The 19575-nt window shown below is 42.4% G+C and overlaps 1 protein-coding gene across 4 annotated transcripts in view; it reads right to left on the minus strand.

Annotated features, from left to right (window-relative positions):
* Nucleotides 1-19575, minus strand: part of zmym4.1 (zinc finger MYM-type containing 4, tandem duplicate 1) — a 276696-nt gene that overhangs the window by 149199 nt on the left and 107922 nt on the right. For all 4 annotated transcript variants that reach the window (XM_068011207.1, XM_068011208.1, XM_068011206.1 and 1 more), the window contains exon 3: nt 18858-19529. In XM_068011207.1, the coding sequence (XP_067867308.1) occupies nt 18858-19529 (672 nt within the window). The remainder of the gene's footprint in view (nt 1-18857; nt 19530-19575) is intronic.

The following is a 19575-nucleotide window of genomic DNA, read 5'->3' on the forward strand; positions in this document are numbered from 1 at the left end:
AGTGAGATGAGGTGGCGAGGCCAGCAGTGACGAGTGACGAATGACTAATTTGCACGGCAAGCCGGGTGCTGACGTAGGCTGTGCATGCAAAGTGCCATACTGGCAGCCAACGTCTGTTCTGCACATGTGCGAAACTGGGAGCACTCTGATGATGTCAGCAGGGGGGGGGGCGGGGCTGCATCGTCAGGAGTCACTTTGTTTTCTTAAGGCCCCATGTGAGCCAGAGAGGAAAAAATGCATGGAAAACCCCAAACGTTGCAGAGTCTCCATTAAAGCAGTCAAGCTGAAAAAATTATTAAACCAGTCAAGCATAAAGAAGATAAATAAACTCTAGCAAACAAAAGCAAAAAGGAAAACACTTGAATTGCTTATCAAATAACTATGTAAACATACAAGCTGAAGTGCTGAAAGCAAAATAAACCGAGAACTCTGTCAAGCACCTGTTACACTCCGTCAAAGCAGATACAAAGAACAAAATTAAATAAAGACCAAAAAGCAAAATAACAGCAGAGAGATGGATAACAAATTTCCCAGCATGAACTAGAAGGCCATTGATATCCTATCCGACTTCAAAGTTTTCAAACAAAAAATGCAGTTATGCTTCACTGACCAAGTGATTGTAGAACGATAGAAGCAAGCTGTAAAATATTGAATAAATTTAAGGTTGGGATAGGGAGATTTTTGGTTTTGCAGGGAATCAACGGATATGAGGAGCAGGCATTTTGTGGAATTGAAGCCCAAGATCAGCCATGGTTGTATTGAATGGCGCAGCAGGCTCGATGGGCCATATGGTTTACTTCTGCTCCTATTTCTTGTGTTCTTGTGATAGCAGTTGGAAATGAGGGGTTATACGGAATCAATACCTCTGGCTTATCAGAAGAGGACCAGAAAGATCCTGCAAAAATCTGGGAAGTGTTAGAAGATCAGCTCCGATTAGTGAATTTTAGAGTTCATCGCCTGGAATTGATATCCTACAGGCAACAGCCACAGGAATCAAAAGACCAGTTCATCAGTAGATGCCGTAGTAAGGCAATGAGTGTGATCTTTCAGAAACTGAGCTGTCAGAGCGACTAATGGAGCTGGTGATTGCCTCAACACCTATCGAAGCATTTCAGAAGGACCTCTTGGAGAAAAAGAAAGGTTACAGCATCGATGCTGCTAGAAGATGGCAGGAAATATGAAGCCAATGTAGCTGGACAACAGCATCTGCAAGCACTAGGTGCAGCCAACGGTATTGGCATGATAACCAAGTCAAAAAGAGCAAGCAAGCTGCGTGGTATGTGTGCTTTATCCCACTCACCATGAAGTTGTCCTGCATTTCAAGACCCATGCAAGGCATAAGGTGCAAAAGGACCCTGGGCCCGCGTAGGCAATAAATCTGACTCCAAAGGCACGGCCAGAAGTTATAGCAGGACACAAACAAACAGACGATAGGTGCAGCAACAGGGCAACAGCAGCAAGGAGAGTTGCATAAACGCAAGTCAATACACAAAGTCCACAGCGACCTGAGACAAGACACAGAGTGGAGCGATTCTCAGCCAGAAAACGAACAGACGTTTCACATTGTGAACCTGACACATTGTGTTGATGAAGTCAAACAACTGGAAGCTTTCACCACTGTTAACATCACGTGCCCAAAGAAAGCTGGCAAACATACACTCAGGATTAAGACTGACACTGGAGCTAGTGAAAATATCCTACCAGTCCAAATCCTGAAGGAGATGTACTGGAGTTGTTGGAAATCAATGATACAACCGACAAATGCAAAGTTATCTGCATACAATGGGTCACCCATCCCGTGCAGTGGTACACTAACAATGCAATGCAGCTATGGTAAGTCGGCATGCAAACCAAAAATATTTTACCTGGTAGACACGAGCAGACCAGCAGTGGTAGGACTACCAGCGTGTAGGGACCGCAACATCATAACTATCCGCGAGGTCATCAAGTTCCCATTGCAGCAGAAGAGACCAAGGATACCCACATTGAGTCAGTTCACGACTGACAACAACTGTAGCTTGAAAGGTTCAACGCGATAGGAGATTTTAAAGACAATGCCGTACTGCACCACAGAGAGGATGCAATTCTGTCAATCGACCCTTCCAGAAAGTGCAGCGTGCACATACAAGAAAAGCTTAAGAGCGAGTTAGATGATATGGAACGCAATGGCATCATCCATTGTGTGCATAATCACACAGACTGGTGCAGCTCAATTACGTGCATGCTAAAGAAGGATGGAGCAATCAGGGTATGTCTAGATCCAAGGCATCTAAACCTTTCCCTAAATAGATGCCTCCACAAGATTCCGTCATTAGAGGAATTGAATCCCAAGTTCACAGGAGCCAAATTCTTCTCCAAGTCGGATGCCAAACATGGGTATTGGTCAGGACACCTAGCTAAGGAATCTCAGGAAGTCACCACCTTCAACACACCATTTGGAAGATGATGCTTCCAGAGAGTACCCTTTGTCTTATCTGTCATATCTGTCTCAGCAGCATATGGACTGAATTATTTAAAACGTGCCTGGATGTATATGCGTTGCGAATGATATTGCAGTAGTGGGCAAAACCAAAAAGAGCATGTTAAAAATTTTCATGCACTGATGGCAGTAGCTCGTCGGAAGTACTCGTTTTTAACAGCAAGGAGTGCCAGGTGAATGTAAGTCAGATCAATTTCTTTGGCTCCATCTATTCAGGTTGCGGAATTCATCCTGACCCAGGCAAAGTCGAAAATGTAAGGCATATGCCTACTCCACAAGATAAGGAAGATCCACAGAGATGTGTTGGATATTTCAACTTCTTAGCACCATACATTCCAAATTTTGTTGACAAAGTATCATCACTGAGAGAGCTCTTAAAGAAAGATGTACCATTTGTATAGCAGAAGGACCATCAGCATATGTTTGACACCCTCAAACAAGCACTGTCAGCAGAAACCTGTACCGTACAGTACTATGATCCAAGGAAGAAGACAATCCCAGAAGTAGTCGCCTCATATAAAGGGCTAGGAGCGTACATCCTATAGGATGGCAAACCAATTACATTCTGGTCCAAATGCTTATCCTCAGCACAATCCAATTACTCAAACAAAGAGTATGAAACATTTGTTCTGGTGTTTGGGATCACAAGGTTCCACACTTAACTGTTTACCAAACAATTCACTGTGGAAGCTGACCACAAACCACTGGAGATGATCTGGCACAAACCATTGATAAGCACAGCAGCTCTTAGTGAAAGTACAGGGGTACGACTTCGACGTCTACTACAAACCAGGTACCAAAATGGTCACCTCGAATAAGTTGAGTATATTGCCAAGCCCGAGCAAGAACGAAGAAATTTCACTGGATCGACAAGCAGACAGCATGGACATCGAAGTGGAAGATATGCTCAAAATAGATTTATTGCATTTTGGTCAGCACAAATGTGACCAACTACAATCAGAAACAGCCAGTGACCCACAACTAAAGGCACTGTGGAGAGTCATCATGGAAGATTGGCCAGAAATGGTAAAAGAGATGCCAGAAACTCTCAGGTGCTTTTGGCCTTGTAGAGATGAACTCAGTATCTCGAGAGGCGTCACTTTCAAGGTAAAAGAAGTGATTTTGCCCAAAGCTCTCCGACGGGACATCTTGTCACAACTTCACCAAGACCATATGGGCATAGAGCAAACAAGACGACTGGCAAAAGACACTGTAGCCAGGATCAACAGTGACATCGAAAGGTTAATGAGGATGTGTGAGGCATGCCAGAGCCACCAGCCACAACAACACAAAGAACCACTACACCGTCACGAGATTCCATCAGTCCCTTGGTCCAAAATCTATTTTCCGTGAATGAAGATAACTTTATATTAGTCACTGATTATTTCTCCAAATTTCCAATTGTCAGACAGGTAAAAGACACTTCAAGCGCAGTTGTCACAGATACATAGAGTGCCATATTCAGTCTTTTCGGTGCACCTTGTCATGCAGGCCCCACCTGCCAAGAAGAGGCACACATTATTTTGTCACATGAATATTAAAAAACTTTAAAATGTTGCTGGGAAAAAAAGAGGACCTATCACAAGGAATTGCCAGGCCCCTCGCCGGAAAGACTTTTTTTGCATGCTAGCAGACAGTGTTGGAAGAAAGGACCCAATCCCTGTTTCCCCAATACTCAGAAGACCTGGTCAGACCAGTTTAGTCACATGACTAACTGGTGGTTGGAGCTGTTTGAATTTGAACTTGCCACAGAGTGTTTGAAAGGCAGAAAGCTGTTTGCTCCTGGATGGAAAACACCTCTCTCTTGTCTGCTCTCATCTTGTCTCACCAGCTTTGGAAACGATTGAAGGAATATGAAAGCCAAGAGAGAAAAGTCTCTTACAGTGATCAATGTTTAAGAAGAATACAGGGCCCCAACGAAAAGCAAGACTATCTACAAGCAAGGACTGCAGCAAGTTCGAAGCACAGTCAAAACCCCTCTTCAGAGATTGCCTCAAACCTCTCCATTTTATTTTTCTTCTGCTCTTTTCTGTCTCTATTTGCATGTGCATATCCATTGGTGCTTGTATCCATAGATGTTAACCGAATTAGAGTTTAAGTTTAAGGTTTAATAAATTTAATTTTTCTTCTTTAAACCTAAGAAAGCCTGTTTATGCTCATTTCTTTGCCTTATAATTGGAAAGTGGTGAACAGGGATTCACCAAGGGGAGCTCAAAACACAGTGTGTTTAAAAATTAAACCCTGTTACAAAAAGACCAGGTGAAGGCAGTAAAAGATCCTTAGACAACTTTTTCACCTGGTTGTAACAAACTGAAGAAATTCTTTCTGACAATGGGTCACAGTACACACGCAGACCTTTCAGGTATTTGTGTGCCAAATGGGGCGTAAACCATTAGACATTCTCACCACATTACCTTAGATCTAATGGTCTTACCAAGCGAATGGTTTGCACAGTTAAATCACTTATCCTGAAGTGTAGGACAACGAAACAAGATTTTCATGTTGCCATGTTACACCTCAGAGCTCCACCTATAGATATGGGCTTACTGTCACCAGCAGAGATCATGTTTGGCAGACAAGTGTAAAAGATTCTGCCAAGCCATCATCTGTCCAAATTCTCCAAGATGCAGGAGACACTGCTTGAAAAACAAGGAAGAATGAAGATGGTGCATGACTGACATGTAGGGGCGGAACTACCTCAGCCAACCGTAGGATAAAAGGTCAGGGTCATACACCCCACAATGAGAACATGGTTACCCACAGAGGTATCCAAAGTATGCAGTCAGCCCAGGTCCTACAACATCTAGTGGAGCAGTGTTGAGGAGGAATCAAAGCTAATTAAGAGAAGAGCGCAATACTCCAATTGCAAACAGCGGCCTTGAAAGAACACACTCTGATGATGAGGGTGTGATGGAGCAACAGGACAACAACCAACACATTGACAACATGTCTGCAAACCAAAAACAGCCAAGGGTGAAAACCATGTCCCCAGAAGGTTAAAACATAACACGATCTGGAAGAGTTGTCAAACCACTGAAACGATATATGGACTTATAAGCTTCTGCACTTGTAAATGTCACAATCCCTATCCTTATACTTGTAAATTTTATAATCTCTATCCCGTATAATTAATTTTGATATCATCCAATTTTATGTGTTTTTACTTGTAGCATACAAGACTTGTCTTTGGAAAGAAAGGGGATGTTGTATGATCGCCTTGAGAGTGATGTTCATATAAGAACTCAGTATACTAATGAGATAAGTACCAGGATGTAGTCATGTGACTGGAAGCCATAGTCACTCCGCAACTGTATCACCTGAGGCAAAGGTTCTGTACATAGTTTGCTCTGTATTTTATATACTAGTTTAGCTGTTAATAAACCTTTTAGAGATCTTCCCGGAACTGGAATCCATGTACCTCATTGTGTTGCTTAAGATAACACAAAGAACACATGACACCCACTACTGAGGTTAGGCTGACTGACCTGTAATTATTTGGTCTATCCCTCGCTCCCTTTTTAAAACAAAGGTACAATGGTAGCAGTCCTCTAATATTCCGGAACCATACCTGTATCCAGTGTGGACTGGAAAATGATGGACAGACTGTCCGCTATTTCCTCCCTGGCTTCTTTTAACAGCCTGAGGTAGAAAACCAAGGGAATATTAAAATTTATGACAAGACAAGAGGTAATAGACCTTTTTTTATTCTTCCATGGGCTGTAGGTGTCACTAGCAAGACCAACATTTGTTGCCCATCCCTAATTGCCCTTGACAACTTAGTAACTTGCTAGGCCATTTCAGAGTGCAGTTAAGTGTCAACCACATTGCTGTGGGGCTGGAGTCACATGTAGACCAGACCAGGTAAGGACAGCAAACTTATTTCCCTAAAGAATGTGAGTGAACTGGATGGGTTTTTGTGACAATCGATGATAGTTTCATGGCACAATTACTGAGACTAGCTTTTAATTCCAGATTTTTTATGTTAATTAATAAATTTAAATTCCACCAGTTGCCATTGTGGAATTTGAACCCAGGTAGTCATGGCATTAGCCTGGACCTCTGGATTACTAGTTCAGTGACATTACCACTACACCACCATCTCCCCCTACAAAACCATATCAGGATGAGTGGCGGATGGTGGCCAAACCTACAAAGCAAAGAGGGTCATAGCAACTTTTAAAGTCAAGCCTCGAAGTAGGAGGTGCAGGGACATTCAAAGTTAAGAGGGACAAAGGAACTGCAGAAATCTGCAGAACTGAGCGACAAAGTATGGTGCGAGTTAGTGAAACGCATGGTTAAGAGAGATTGTAGAACAAAGTCAACTGGAAGAAACGATAGAAGAAACCAAAGAAACTTCAATCATTTCTAAAAAGATTTAGCAATTCTAAAAAAGTGAATAAAGAAAGAAGCAGAAACAGCAAAAAAAAGTAGAGATAAGTCACAGATGACTCAGTCCTGACAGGTTAATGGCTTGTGTTGAGATCCATAGACAGAACTAGGAAGGATTTTGCTCCCTGTACAAGTTAACGACAGTTCACAAAGATGGAGATATTGCCAGGCAGAGTCTCCAGAGGAATGCATTTTGACTGACAAGGAGATAGTTAATTTTTCCTTCCTTTTCAATCTTCACAATTTTCCCTCAAAGTCATGTTCCTCGTCATAACAAAATTTTGTTGATTATTACTTTGTCTTGAACTTTCAAATGATGTATTTGATGTTAGAGCAGATTGGTTCATTGATTTAGATTTCAGATGATATCTGAGTTAAATAGAGGTATTTTCCATCACAAAGAATTCTTTTATCTCATTCAATGATCATGATGGGTTGCAGGATCATCCGGTTAACTAACAAATTCATATTTCCAATACATGCAATTCTTTTTGGTATCTGAGCAGACAATTCCTTTTGGTGAAGTCTGTTTAATTTGCTTAAGATTGAATTATTGTTAGTTTGTTACATAAAATGAAAAAAGATATAAATGATTTTTACAATCCCCTACATTAATAGGAAGGCTGAGAGAGGTATTGTTTGATTTGGTCTAACAGCACACCAAAGATAAGTCCAGATATCACGATTTTTTTCAACAAAGGGATTAAAAAACATAAAGTCTTGAGGCCTCGGAAGAGATGTTCTTCTAAAAGCTGTTGCTATGGAAAAATTTTAAATCACTCTTCTACAAGAATTTCATCCAGTCTGTCAGGCAAGCCCCCACCTGCCAAGACTGAGGCACACATTATTTCGCCACATGAACAGTAACACTTAAAATTGTAAGCCCCTGACTGGAAAGACATTTGCATAGTAACCAACAGTGTTGGAACAATGGAGACCCAGTCGTTGCTTCCCCAATACACGTAAGAAGTGGTCAGACCAGTTTTAGTCACATGACTAACTGCCTTTTACAGAGGTTGGAACTGAGAGTTTTAAATTGGAGAAAACCGTGTTTGAAATCAGAAAGCTCCTGGTTTGAGAACATCTCTCTTCTGTCTGCTCTCATCTTGCTCACACCAGCTTTGGAAACCATTGAAGACATGGGAACCTCAAAGACAGAAAAGTCTCCCACGTTGAACAAGGTTGAAGAAGAATACTGGCTCCCAACGAAAAGTAAGAGCTACCTACAATTAAAGACTCTACAGCGAGCTGCAACCACAGAAACAGTAACCAGAAACCCCCTTCAGAGACTGCCTCAAACCTTTGAACTTATATTTTCGTCTCCTCTTTTCTGTCCCTATCTGCATGTGTGTATCGCCCGGGCGCGTTGTATATCCTTAGGCGTTAACCGTATTAGAGTTTAAGTTTAAGGTTTAATAAATTTCACTTTTCTCCTTTAAACTGAAGAAAGCCTGTTTGTCCTAATTTCTTTGCCTTATAATTGGAAAGCTGTGAACAAGGATTCACAAAGGGGGAGCTCAAAATTACACTGTGTTTAAAATTAAACCCTGTTACAATAAGACCAGGTGAAGACAGCAAAACAGCCCTAGACACCTTTCTCAACTGATTGGGAATAATGCCCAGCTCACTATGAAGAGAAGTAGAAGTCATGCTTGTTAAGGGTCACTTAACTGATGAACATTTTCATTCTGTTCTGATGTTCTCCCATGGCATTACTGATGATAAGCAGAAGGATTTATTATTTTAGAATGTCAGGTATGCCATACAATGAAAGTCATATTATAATAAAGCTGTTCTCCAATGATTTAGTTTGTGAACAAAAAATACTTTCTGCCTGTCGTGATCTCTCTACTTCCCCCCACCCCCACCCCCACCCCCACCCTCTTTGTTTTTCACTTTCTCTCTTTGAATTTGATTAAAAGACATCTAAATACAAGAATATGTGATGCCGAGGTGAAACATGGGAAGTGAAATAAAACCATGCACTTGGTGCATTAGCAAGGATGGAATGTGGGATTTGGCTCACTGGGGTTTCCTGTATCAGCACTGGAGGGTTGAGTGCACAGGTTTGACAGCATTGAGTTGGAGGTTCTGAATCTGGCAGTACTGGTTTATGCATCACAACAGATTTATGCAGAGACATTGAATTAAGTTTTTTTGACTGGTTCTTGGAAAATAAATAAATACTGTTCTTCTTTCATAGCATAAATACCATTCTCCTTTGGCCTCCTTGTCTCGAGAGACAATGGGTATGCGCCTGGAGGTGGTCAGTGTTTGTGAAGCAGCGCCTGGAGTGGCTATTAAGGCCAATTCTAGAGTGACAGACTCTTCCACAGGTGCTGCAGATAAAATTGGTTGTCGGGGCTGTTACACAGTTGGCTCTCCCCTTGCGCTTCTGCCTTTTTTCCTGCCAACTGCTAAGTCTCTTCGACTTGCCACACTTTAGTCCAGCCTTTATGGCTGCCCGCCAGCTCTGCCGAACACTGGCAACTGACTCCCGCGACTTGTGATCAATGTCACAGGACTTCAGGTCGTGTTTGCAGACGTCTTTAAAGCGGAGACATGGACGGCCGGTGGGTCTGATACCAGTGACGAGCTCGCTGTACAATGTGTCCTTGGGGATCCCGCCACATTCCATGCAGCTCACATGGCCAAGCCATCTCAAGCGCCGCTGGCTCAGTAGGGTGTATATGCTGGGGATGCTGGCCACCTCGAGAACTTCTGTGTTGGAGATATGGTCCTGCCACCTGATGCCAAGGATTCTCCGGAGGCAGTGAAGATGGAATGAATTGAGACGTCGCTCTTGGCTGACATACATTGTCCAGGCCTCGCTGCCGTACAGCAAGGTACTGAGGACACAGGCTTAATACACTCGGACTTTTGTGTTCTGTGTCAGTGCGCCATTTTCCAACACTCTCTTGGCCAGTCTGGACATAGCAGCGGACACCTTTCCCATGCGCTTGTTGATTTCTGCATCGAGAGACAGGTTACTGGTGATAGTTGAGCCTAGGTAGGTGAACTCTTGAACCACTTGCAGAGCGTGGTCACCGATATTGATGGATGGAGCATTTCTGACGTCCTGTCCCATGATGTTCATTTTCTTGAGGTTAGGCCAAATTCATTGCAGGCAGCTGCAATCCTGCCAATGAGTCTCTGCAGACACTCTTCAGTGTGAGATGTTAATGTTAAATACCATTACTCTATATAAAAAAGCATTCCATTTTATACTTCAATGAAATGGTAACATACACGTGGCCATTTTAACACAGATTTATTTTTACATTCAACTGATAAAATTCTGTCAGCAGGTTTTGCATTTCTTGAAAACTGAGTAAGGGGACAACGTTTGTAAATAAAGTCATTTTTGAATGGCCAATCTTGCAATCATTCATAAAAATTATCAGAAACGTACTTCAGATAGAAGTGTCAGGAATTGATTTTAACTATACATAATCAGTGGAAACTGGGTGTCTGGGCAGTTAAATTGAGCAGTTAATTTGTATAAATGAGAGCAGGGAATTAGAAAGGGATAGAGACAAGTCACCTACTACGGACCCAAGGAAGACAAATTGGAATATTTTCTTAATAGTGAGAGACTAGAATTTATGCAGGGTCAAAGGGATTTAGGTGTCCAAGAACACAGTTTCAAAAAGTAATCAAAAAGGCCAATGGAACGTTGGCTTTAATTTCAAGAAGGCTGGAATAGAAAAGTAAGGAGCCTATGTGGAGTTCTGCATTCAGTTTTGGGCACCAAACCTCAGGATATTCGACTTGGTAAGGATACTGTGCAGATTAACCAAAATGATGACAGGGCTTAAATGGTTAAATTATGAGGTGGCATAAATTTGATTGATATTCCCTTAAATTTAGACAGCTGAGAGGTGATCTAATCATGGTCTTTAAAATGATAAAGGAATTTGATAGGGGAATTCCAAAGGGCTGAATTTTCCAGGCCTGGTGGTGGTAGGATGGGGCTGAAAAAATAGGGGGAGCTGTGCCAGGATGACTCCCCCGCGCATTCCTGTTGCCTGGGAAGTAGATCGCCTGCCCGTTGCATGGAGGTGGGCTGGCAATTTAAATAGTTAAGGCCCCAATTACGGGTACTTTTGCAGCATGCAGAGTGGCCCTGCCATGTGGGTCATCTGCTCCACGGAGGCAGTCTTCCTGCAGTAGTCCAGGAGGCTATCGAATACGGAGGCTCCATCCCCAAAGAGGAAGCCATGGGCAGGAAAAGCATCCCCCACAGCATCAACAATCCAACTGGAGGGGGTTTCCCCTCCAATCTGAGGGGCCTTCTGCCTTCCCCCACAAAAAAATTAATTATTTTTATGTCTCTGAGGGTGCCTCCATTTTAAGGCACCTTTCCAATCTCCTATCTGTCTCAAAAATGCCCACCTCTCCCAGTGGGGCTGAAGAGGCTCTACAGCTGCCAACCCTGTGATTGGGCTGGCTGCATCAGGAGCCCGCCCGCCGTCTTTAACAGGACAGCAAGCAGGAAGGCGGCGATTAGGAAGGGATTCCTCCAGGAAGATAGCGGCACTGGTCTGGCTCCTGGAAAGTGTGGGCTCTGGACCCCCATTTAGTCCTGATGCCGAGATCCCGAAGTCCATGGGAAAATCCTACGCAAAGAAGCTATATCCTTTGGTGGGTTAATCCAGAACAAGGGAGCATAATTTTAAAATTAGAGTGAAATTAGGAAGCACTTTTTCACCTAAAGGGTGGAGGAAATCTGGAACTCTGTACCCATTCACCTGCTCCCCCACAACCCCACATCTCCCCACAGCCCAAAAGGATATGGTTGCTGGGTCAATTGAAATCTTCAGACACAGATCGACAAATTTTTATTGGGTATGGGTATCAAGGGAGATAGAGAACAAGTGGAGAAATGGAGTTAAGGTACAGATCAGTGATGATCTACAATCCCTACCACTTTTAGCAGGCATGTTCATGCGAATGTGGCTTGCTCGATGTACACAACGTCATTATAGCTTATACAATGCCACAGTTAAGTAATTTACAGCTGTGCTCTTATTACAGCTGATTTAGTGGTGCTGTGACCGTATTCTGGTTAGTACTCTGCCCTGTGGTCACAGCAACATAGATTCAAATCTGAATCAAGCCAAAGCTCCCTCTATAAGGGGGATGGTAGAATAGCGGTAACGAGGCCCGGACTAATTCACATGAGTTCAAAGCATGGCAGCTGCAGGAATTTGAATTTAATTAGTTCATTAATTAATCTGAATTAATAATGATTATGAAACTACCAGATATGTTATAAAAACCTATCTGGTTCACCAATATCCTTCAGGGATGGAAATCTTCCGTCCTTACCCAGTATGGCCTACGTGTGACTCCAGACCCAGACCAATGTGGTTGACGCTTAACTACCCCCTGAAACAGCCCAGCAAGTAACTCACTTGTAGGTGGCTCACCTCCACCTGCTCAAGGGCAATTAGGGATGGGCAATAAATGCTGGCCTCGCCAGAAACACTCACATCTCAGGAACACATTTAAAAAAAAACTATCAGTAATGGACTACTTCAAAACCAATATATATTGTCTTAGTTGTTTTTGTTTTTTAACAAAAATCTATTTAGAAACCATTTGAGAAGAAGTGAACAATATGATGGTTGTTCAGCAGCAGTTGTCAAGATAACATTGCCAATCTGCTATAGAGGTATTTCTGATTTTATAAAATTACAACCTTTTTGTATTGGCTGTTATAATGGATCAATTATTGTTAATTGTATTAAGTTCTTTGTGAAACCATAGAGTATTGTGATAAGAGAGCTTTTGGATGACTGATCTGTCACGGTGTGTCGAACAGAACAGTCATGAGATAACAGGGTAGCCCTGACTGTACTTTCTTTTAATTTGAGTTTGGTTTGCAGAGTTTCTCCTTGCTTTCACTAATATCAGGCAATAGCATCTCAGTAGAATCTTCTTTTAAGTTCATCGCTACATTTTACACCTCTGTTTCTGCTCAAAATACACGGAACACATAAGTCTGTACAACTAGCAGCTTTGAAATTGAGCTCAATGCAGATAGATAACAGTTGTTCTGAGTAAATCCCTTTTTGGCCGATATAAGCGACTGCCTGTTTTAAACATGAACACATTAAGTGGTGTGGATTGTAATAGAATGGTCAATGGGGCTCAAATGGTCTACTCCTGTTCTTATGTAGCAGGTTACTTAGCTGCTTGGAACTCGACCTTTTAACGCCAAATTAACCTGCGGGTTACTGAAGATGGATGAGATGCATGCCTGAGCACGCATGAGCCACAAGGATTTATGCAAATAAGTATCCAACTAGGTCAATAAGACCATGACAGTATTTTAACCTAGGCCTGAGCAGAGCTGCCTCAGCTTTCCAGCCAGTCGGAACCAGGCCAGAGATAGTGGGAAGGACCTAGAGGCCCTCTAGGTAAGTGCTCCTATAGGCACTACAAAGAGAATTGCAGCTTCTCCTGCCTTGGAGAGCCCTTTTCTCTCCCACCGGACCCTCTGGAAACTCCCTCTCCACCACTTACCTGGAAGCCGGCAGGCAGTCAAAAGGCCGGTGGATCTTCCCATGCTGGCACCTGCTTGGCATCCTCTTCCCACCTTTTTTTTTTATAATTCTTCGAGATGTTGGTGTCATAGGAAAGGTTGGCATTTATTGCCTATCCCTAGCTGCCCTTGAGAAGGCGGTGGTGAGCCTCCTTCTGGAACCATTGTAGTCCATGCGGTGAATGTATTGGAATGCTGTTAGATAGGGAGGTGCAGGATTTTGACCCAGTGACAAAGAAGGAACAGCAATGTGTGACTTGGAAGGAGGCATGGAAGTTCTGGTGTTGCCAAATACTTGTTTCCTTGTCCTTCTAGTTGATGGAAATCACAGCTTTGAGAGATTTTGCTAAAGCAACCTTGGAGACGTTCTGCAGTGCTTCCTGTGGATAGTGTACACTGCCGCCACAATATGCCAGTGGAGGATGTTTAGTCTAGTGGATGGGGTGCCAATTAACTGCTCTGTCCCAAATAGTGTTGAGCTTCTTGAGTGTTGATACAGCTGCACTCATCCAGGTGAGAGTAGGGTATTTCATCACACTATTGACTGATGCTTTCTAGACTTTGGGAAGTCAGAAGGTGAGCCACTCACCAGACACCCACCAGTGCCCTAGCCAGCTTTGTGGCTGGAAACAGTCAGCTGGTTTCGTAGAAAGGTTGTGATGAAGAGTTCACACCTGAAGCAGCAATTTGTCTGTTCTAGCCACAGATTCTGCCTGAACTGCTGAGAATTTCCAGCATTTTCTGTTTTTGTTTCAGATTTCCAGCATCTGCAGCTTTTTTGCCTTTTGTTTCCCATGTCAATATCTGCTTGTAAGTGGTCATTAGTGCCTGTAAAATTTTTGATGTTTTTACCAGCATAGCTTAAGCAAAATTGTCAATTTATAATAATTCTAAAATACTAAATGCAACATGAGCTTTTGAAATCATATTAAAATTCTCTACTTATTGGACAATGGGTGGAGGTCTGTGTGATTAGAAATGATAGTGAACCATACAGAAGGGAAATGGGACAGCCATCAAGCAGCTCACTTATGCATGTTCTTTCAGCTTTGAGGCAATGGGCAAAACCACAGGGGTCAATCAACAAACAGTCACGTCATTAAGGAAATGCCTCTGGCCATCAGCATCCTTTGTTTTCAATTGATGTGGGTGGAACACTCATTGTGGGCTAATTAAATCAAAAAAGGCTTTTTGTACCCTCACAAACTCAGAGAGAGAGAGATTTCCTTCTGGGCGGTCAATGTGAGTCATTCAAACCACCGATAGACTTGTGCACAGCTAAATAAACTCAAGCAGCTTGAAACCAAAAATTAGTATCACTTTCTGCTCAGGTGGTCGCAGGGATGCATGATTTGTTATCCTGTGGTGTGAGGAGGGGTAACCATATCTCACTGCATCTCATTCAATTGTCAACTGTGAGTATACACAATGAGTTTCATCAAGCTATTCATTCAGGGCTGGTGGGAGGGGAATATCTCTGGACACTGATCAGATGCACTGACCCCTACTTTTTCCCACCTACTGGTCCATCGTAGGGCACGGAGATCAACTGCAGTATTGCCACCGCCAAAGCTCAGTGATCAACGTTTTCAAGATGTGGGCAGGTGCCATGAGGACCAGAGATTCCAGACAATGGACAACCCAACAAACCTTAATATCAGTCATAATAACAGAACAGAATGGAGGGAGGTTCTTAAAGTTCAGCAAGATTAGACATGGAGGAAAAATGTGCATCAAAGAGGTTAGCTTTCTCGGAGAGAGAAGCAGAGTTAACCTTTCAGGTCTGTGACTTTGCTTCTCTCTCCATAGATGCTGCCAGACCTGCCGAGTATTTCCACCACTTTCAGTTTTTATTTCAGATTTCCAGCATCTGCAGCATTTTGCTTTCATTTTAGGTTAGCTTTCTCTCCCTGAAAAGCTCAGTGTGTTTAACCAATGAGCAAGTAGCTTAATCATACAGATGCAGAAGGTTTAACTGCAAGTTGGTTCAGTACCCTTGGACTTATGGAAGGAAAACTGGTTGGAATTCTCACTCCTAATTGCCATGCACCAATTTCTTCTGGAAGAATGCATGCAAGTCAGGTGAGGATAGGATTCAGCTTGGCTGTTAAGGGTCATTATGAATAATGGCCACTTGAGCAAAATACTGAGAGGATAATTGGTCATAGAACTATGCCCCAGCTTGGTGTCCTCTCTTTCATGAGAAGAGAAGGTTAAGACGAATAGTGGCAAGAAGAAAGTGAGAGCTAGCTAATCTATCATCAGATGGGAAAGGAGGGAGAACACTGAGCAAAGGACCAGAAGGAATAGCCACTGGAAGGGTAGGAAGACAAAAATTGTGTTTGTAATGAGACCATCCAATGGGGTGTGTTTAATCTAATTGGCTCTCTAGGGAACTTATCATTACTGATAGCTGCAACTTATTTCCGGATTCAGACTCACATTTCAATAAGCTCTGAATAAGTAGAAGTGTCCAGGACGTGCAGGCCTCATATGCTAGACTAAGAAGTCTTATCTGTGCCTATAATTGAACCCATGATGCAGTGAAGAAATGTAGAAGGAAATATGGCTACAAATAGCTGTTTGTACTCCTCCTCTTTCTGACCCCAGACACAATTTCCCATTTATTTTGTGGGGAATGGGAGAGAAAAGAAGACAAAAACTGTATATAAACTTGTCTTTTTTTGTGGGTGGGGGCACTGGACAGACCATAATTGGGTAAAAAACATACAAGTATTTATGAAAAACTGAAATGCAGTGATGTCTTACTGTAATAATAAGTTGTATCACTTAAGTTACAAGATGTGGGTTTTGGTTCATGATCTGGCAAATAAATTACTCTTCTCATCCAGGCTGATGTTTCCCCATGAAGGACAAAATGAGATAAAATCTGTGGTTGAATCAGTGAAGGCCCTTTTCCTGTACTTGTAACTGGATTCTACAGTGTACTGTATTGAACTGGCTGATAGCTAAGTATTTGTGTACTGCTATACTGCCTCTGCTGCCCTCTCTGTTGGGAGGTGAAAATAAAGTTTCAACATGGCTGCTCCCAGTAAGGACCTCATGTAGATTTACTCTATGAATACATAACAGCTTTTTCCTTTCAATCAAGGAATGCTGCATTTTGTGGAGAAGCTAAAGAAAAGAGGAGAAAAAATATTTTTAAGACTTAACAAGCTTTCCATAATTATGGGACTGGATAGCTCAGTTGTTTAGATGCTGACCTTTCACCTCTGGGACCTTATTTTCAATCCAGCCCAGACTGCTCGGGTGAAAGTCTCCCCTGTCAGCTAGCTGTACATGTCCTACAAGAAATGAGTTTGTGCAGTCTCAAATCTGTTCTTAGGACATGGATTTTAGCATAAACCTGCCCCAATTTCAATTTTAATTAGCAGCCTCTTTCAGAAAAGTCATAAAATTGTTGGTGTGAGAAATTGAAAAATCCCACAAGAAGGAGAAAAAATTCTTCTGCTATTAGTAATGGTGTCAGCCTTGGCTTTGTGGTAGCACTCTTGCCTCTGAGTCAGAAGGCTGTGTGAAGAGGATTCCTGATATCAGTTCTCCGTTTACCTTTTACTAGTTTCACCTCTCACCTCCTGGCTAAAAAAGCCAAATTTCCCCACTCGTTCCTCATATCTCAGGCCAATGACACTAGGGACAAACCTCGTGGCCCTTCTGTGCACTACCTCGATCACCTAAGACTCCCTCGTTTCTCAGCAACCAGACTGGACACAGCCCTCAAGGTGTGGTTTGAGCAGAGCACTGTATAGTTTGATCACAACTTCCTCAGACATATATTATTCGGTTTTGGCTGTTAGTTAAACATTCTATTGAGTTTATATAGGAACATAGGACTTAGCAGCAGGTAGGCCATTCGGCCTTTCAAGCCTGCTGTGCCATTTGATAAGATCATGGCTGATCTGGCTGTGGTCTCAACTCCACTTTTCTGTCTGCCCCCTATGACCCTTGACTTTCTTGTCTATCAAAAATCTATCTAACTCAGCCTTGAATAAATTCAATAACCCAGCCTCCACTGTTTTCTGGGGAAGAAAATTCCACAGACAAATGACCCTTTGAGAAAAATAATTATTCCTCATCTCTGTCTTAAAAGGGAGACTTCTTATTAGAAAACTGTGTCCCCGAGTTCTAGTCTCCCCACTCTATCAAGTCCCCTCAGGATCTTATGTTTCAATAAGATCACCTCTCATTCTTATAATCTCCAATGGGTATAGGTCCAACCTGTTCAACCTTTCTTCATAAGATAAGCCCTTCATCCCCAGAATTAGCTGAGTGACCGTTCTCTGGACTGCTTCTAACATAATTCTATCCTTTGTCAGATGAGGAGACCAAAACTCTACACAGTACTCCAGATGTGTTCTCACCAAGGTTCTGTCCAGCTGCAGTAAAGCTTCCCTACTTTTATATTCGATTCCCCTTGCAATAAATGCCAACATTCCATTTGCCTTCCTAATCATTTGCTGCACCTGCATACTAAGCTTTTGTGATTCCTGTACCAGGACACGCAGATCCCTCTGTACCACCGAGTTCTGCAATCTCGCTCCATTTAAATAGTATACAGCTTTTCTATTTTTCCTGCCAAAGTTGGCAAGTCCACATTATACTCCATCTGCCAAATTTTTGCCCACTCACTTAATCTAGCTATATCCTTTTGTAGACTCCTCCCTTCCTCTTGACAACTTACCTTCCTTCCTATCTTGGTGTCATCGGCAAATTTAGCTACCATACCTTCGATCGCTTCATCCAAGTCATTGATGTAAACTGTAAATAGTTGAGGCCCCACAGCACTGATCCCTGTGGCACTTTCTTGATTGATGCTCTAAATTGCTATTGCCTACGGAACATGGAGTCTACTGAGACTCCTAGGCCTCCATTAAATTCATCCTTAGCTATTCCAACAGTATTCGTAGAGAATGCATTACCCATTTTTTCTTCCTGTATGCTTGTCTGCATTAAATTTCAACTGTTAGTGTTTTGTCCACAACTGTTCATCCAAATACATAAATTCCAGCAAAGGTCTCTGTACAAAGTTTAGCATCGAGTCAGTCAAATAGCATTCACTATCCTGTGACAAATGAAGAATGGTTACTTGGGAGAGGTACCAGAGGATTTAATTCTATGGCACTGTCCATTAGCCTCAGTCACTGGCTTTAACAAAGGATGAGGAAAGGGACAAAAAAAATTATTGAACTCTTTGGTCAACTTTGATATCAATGGGAGGGGTTGGGGTGCTCAAAAGACTACACTGAATATTGATTTTGTTATGTTCTAAACTAGGAATTTAAATCAAAAAGGTTCCACACACATTGCTTCATCCGTTCTTTTGCCTGCTGATTTCATGTAGGAACAATAGTGAAAACTACTAGAGTTCAAGAGTGGGATTAATGTGTAGTTCTAAATGGCAATGGAAGCATACAGTACCTTGTCTTCTTTTTCCAGATCAGGATGCAGATGAAGGCTCTTGAGATTTTGTACCTTAGTACTTGGGGGATTCACACTTTTGCCTTCACTTACTGAGTCACAAATGGATGGGTTTGTGCTGTTGATTGAAACTGACGCAGGATTGCCTCTACATTCAGTTTCTGTACTTCTGTTCTTAGTAATGGCTCTAAAAGTGGGATTCATGTTTAAGTGAGGTACATAGTCAGGAGAACCTGGGACAAATGAGATTTGTCCTGAAAAGAAATGTTGGCCACATATTTTAGAATGAAACGTTGGTGTCCACCCTGGATTAATGAACCGTATAGCTCTCATCAAAGATGCTGTGTGTGCTTCTGGTTCTCGAATAACAGCAAACCACCGTACATGGCTGTCCTTGCCATGACGGTTTGGGCATCCAGGAATACAGCAGGAGCTTTCATGGACCGTTGTACTAACAGCAATAACCTTTTTGGCAACAGGTTTTTTAATCATAGCTTTAGGGTTGAAGCCAAACTTTTGGCAGTGGACTCTCTGAAAGTAAGGCCTAGTTCCTGAGATGGAGAGACCGTGGCGTCTGCACAGATCTCGCAGTTCGCCTTTTGAGCCTTCTTTGACTTGCCGGTCAGTCACTGATGTCTGGTCTGATATATTGACATGAGCCATTGTGTAATGCTAAAGAAAAAGAAAATTATAGCTGTCACAATTAATATAAAGAGGG

The sequence above is a fragment of the Heterodontus francisci genome, chromosome 31 (genome assembly GCF_036365525.1).
Source record: "Heterodontus francisci isolate sHetFra1 chromosome 31, sHetFra1.hap1, whole genome shotgun sequence".
NCBI lineage: Eukaryota > Metazoa > Chordata > Chondrichthyes > Heterodontiformes > Heterodontidae > Heterodontus > Heterodontus francisci.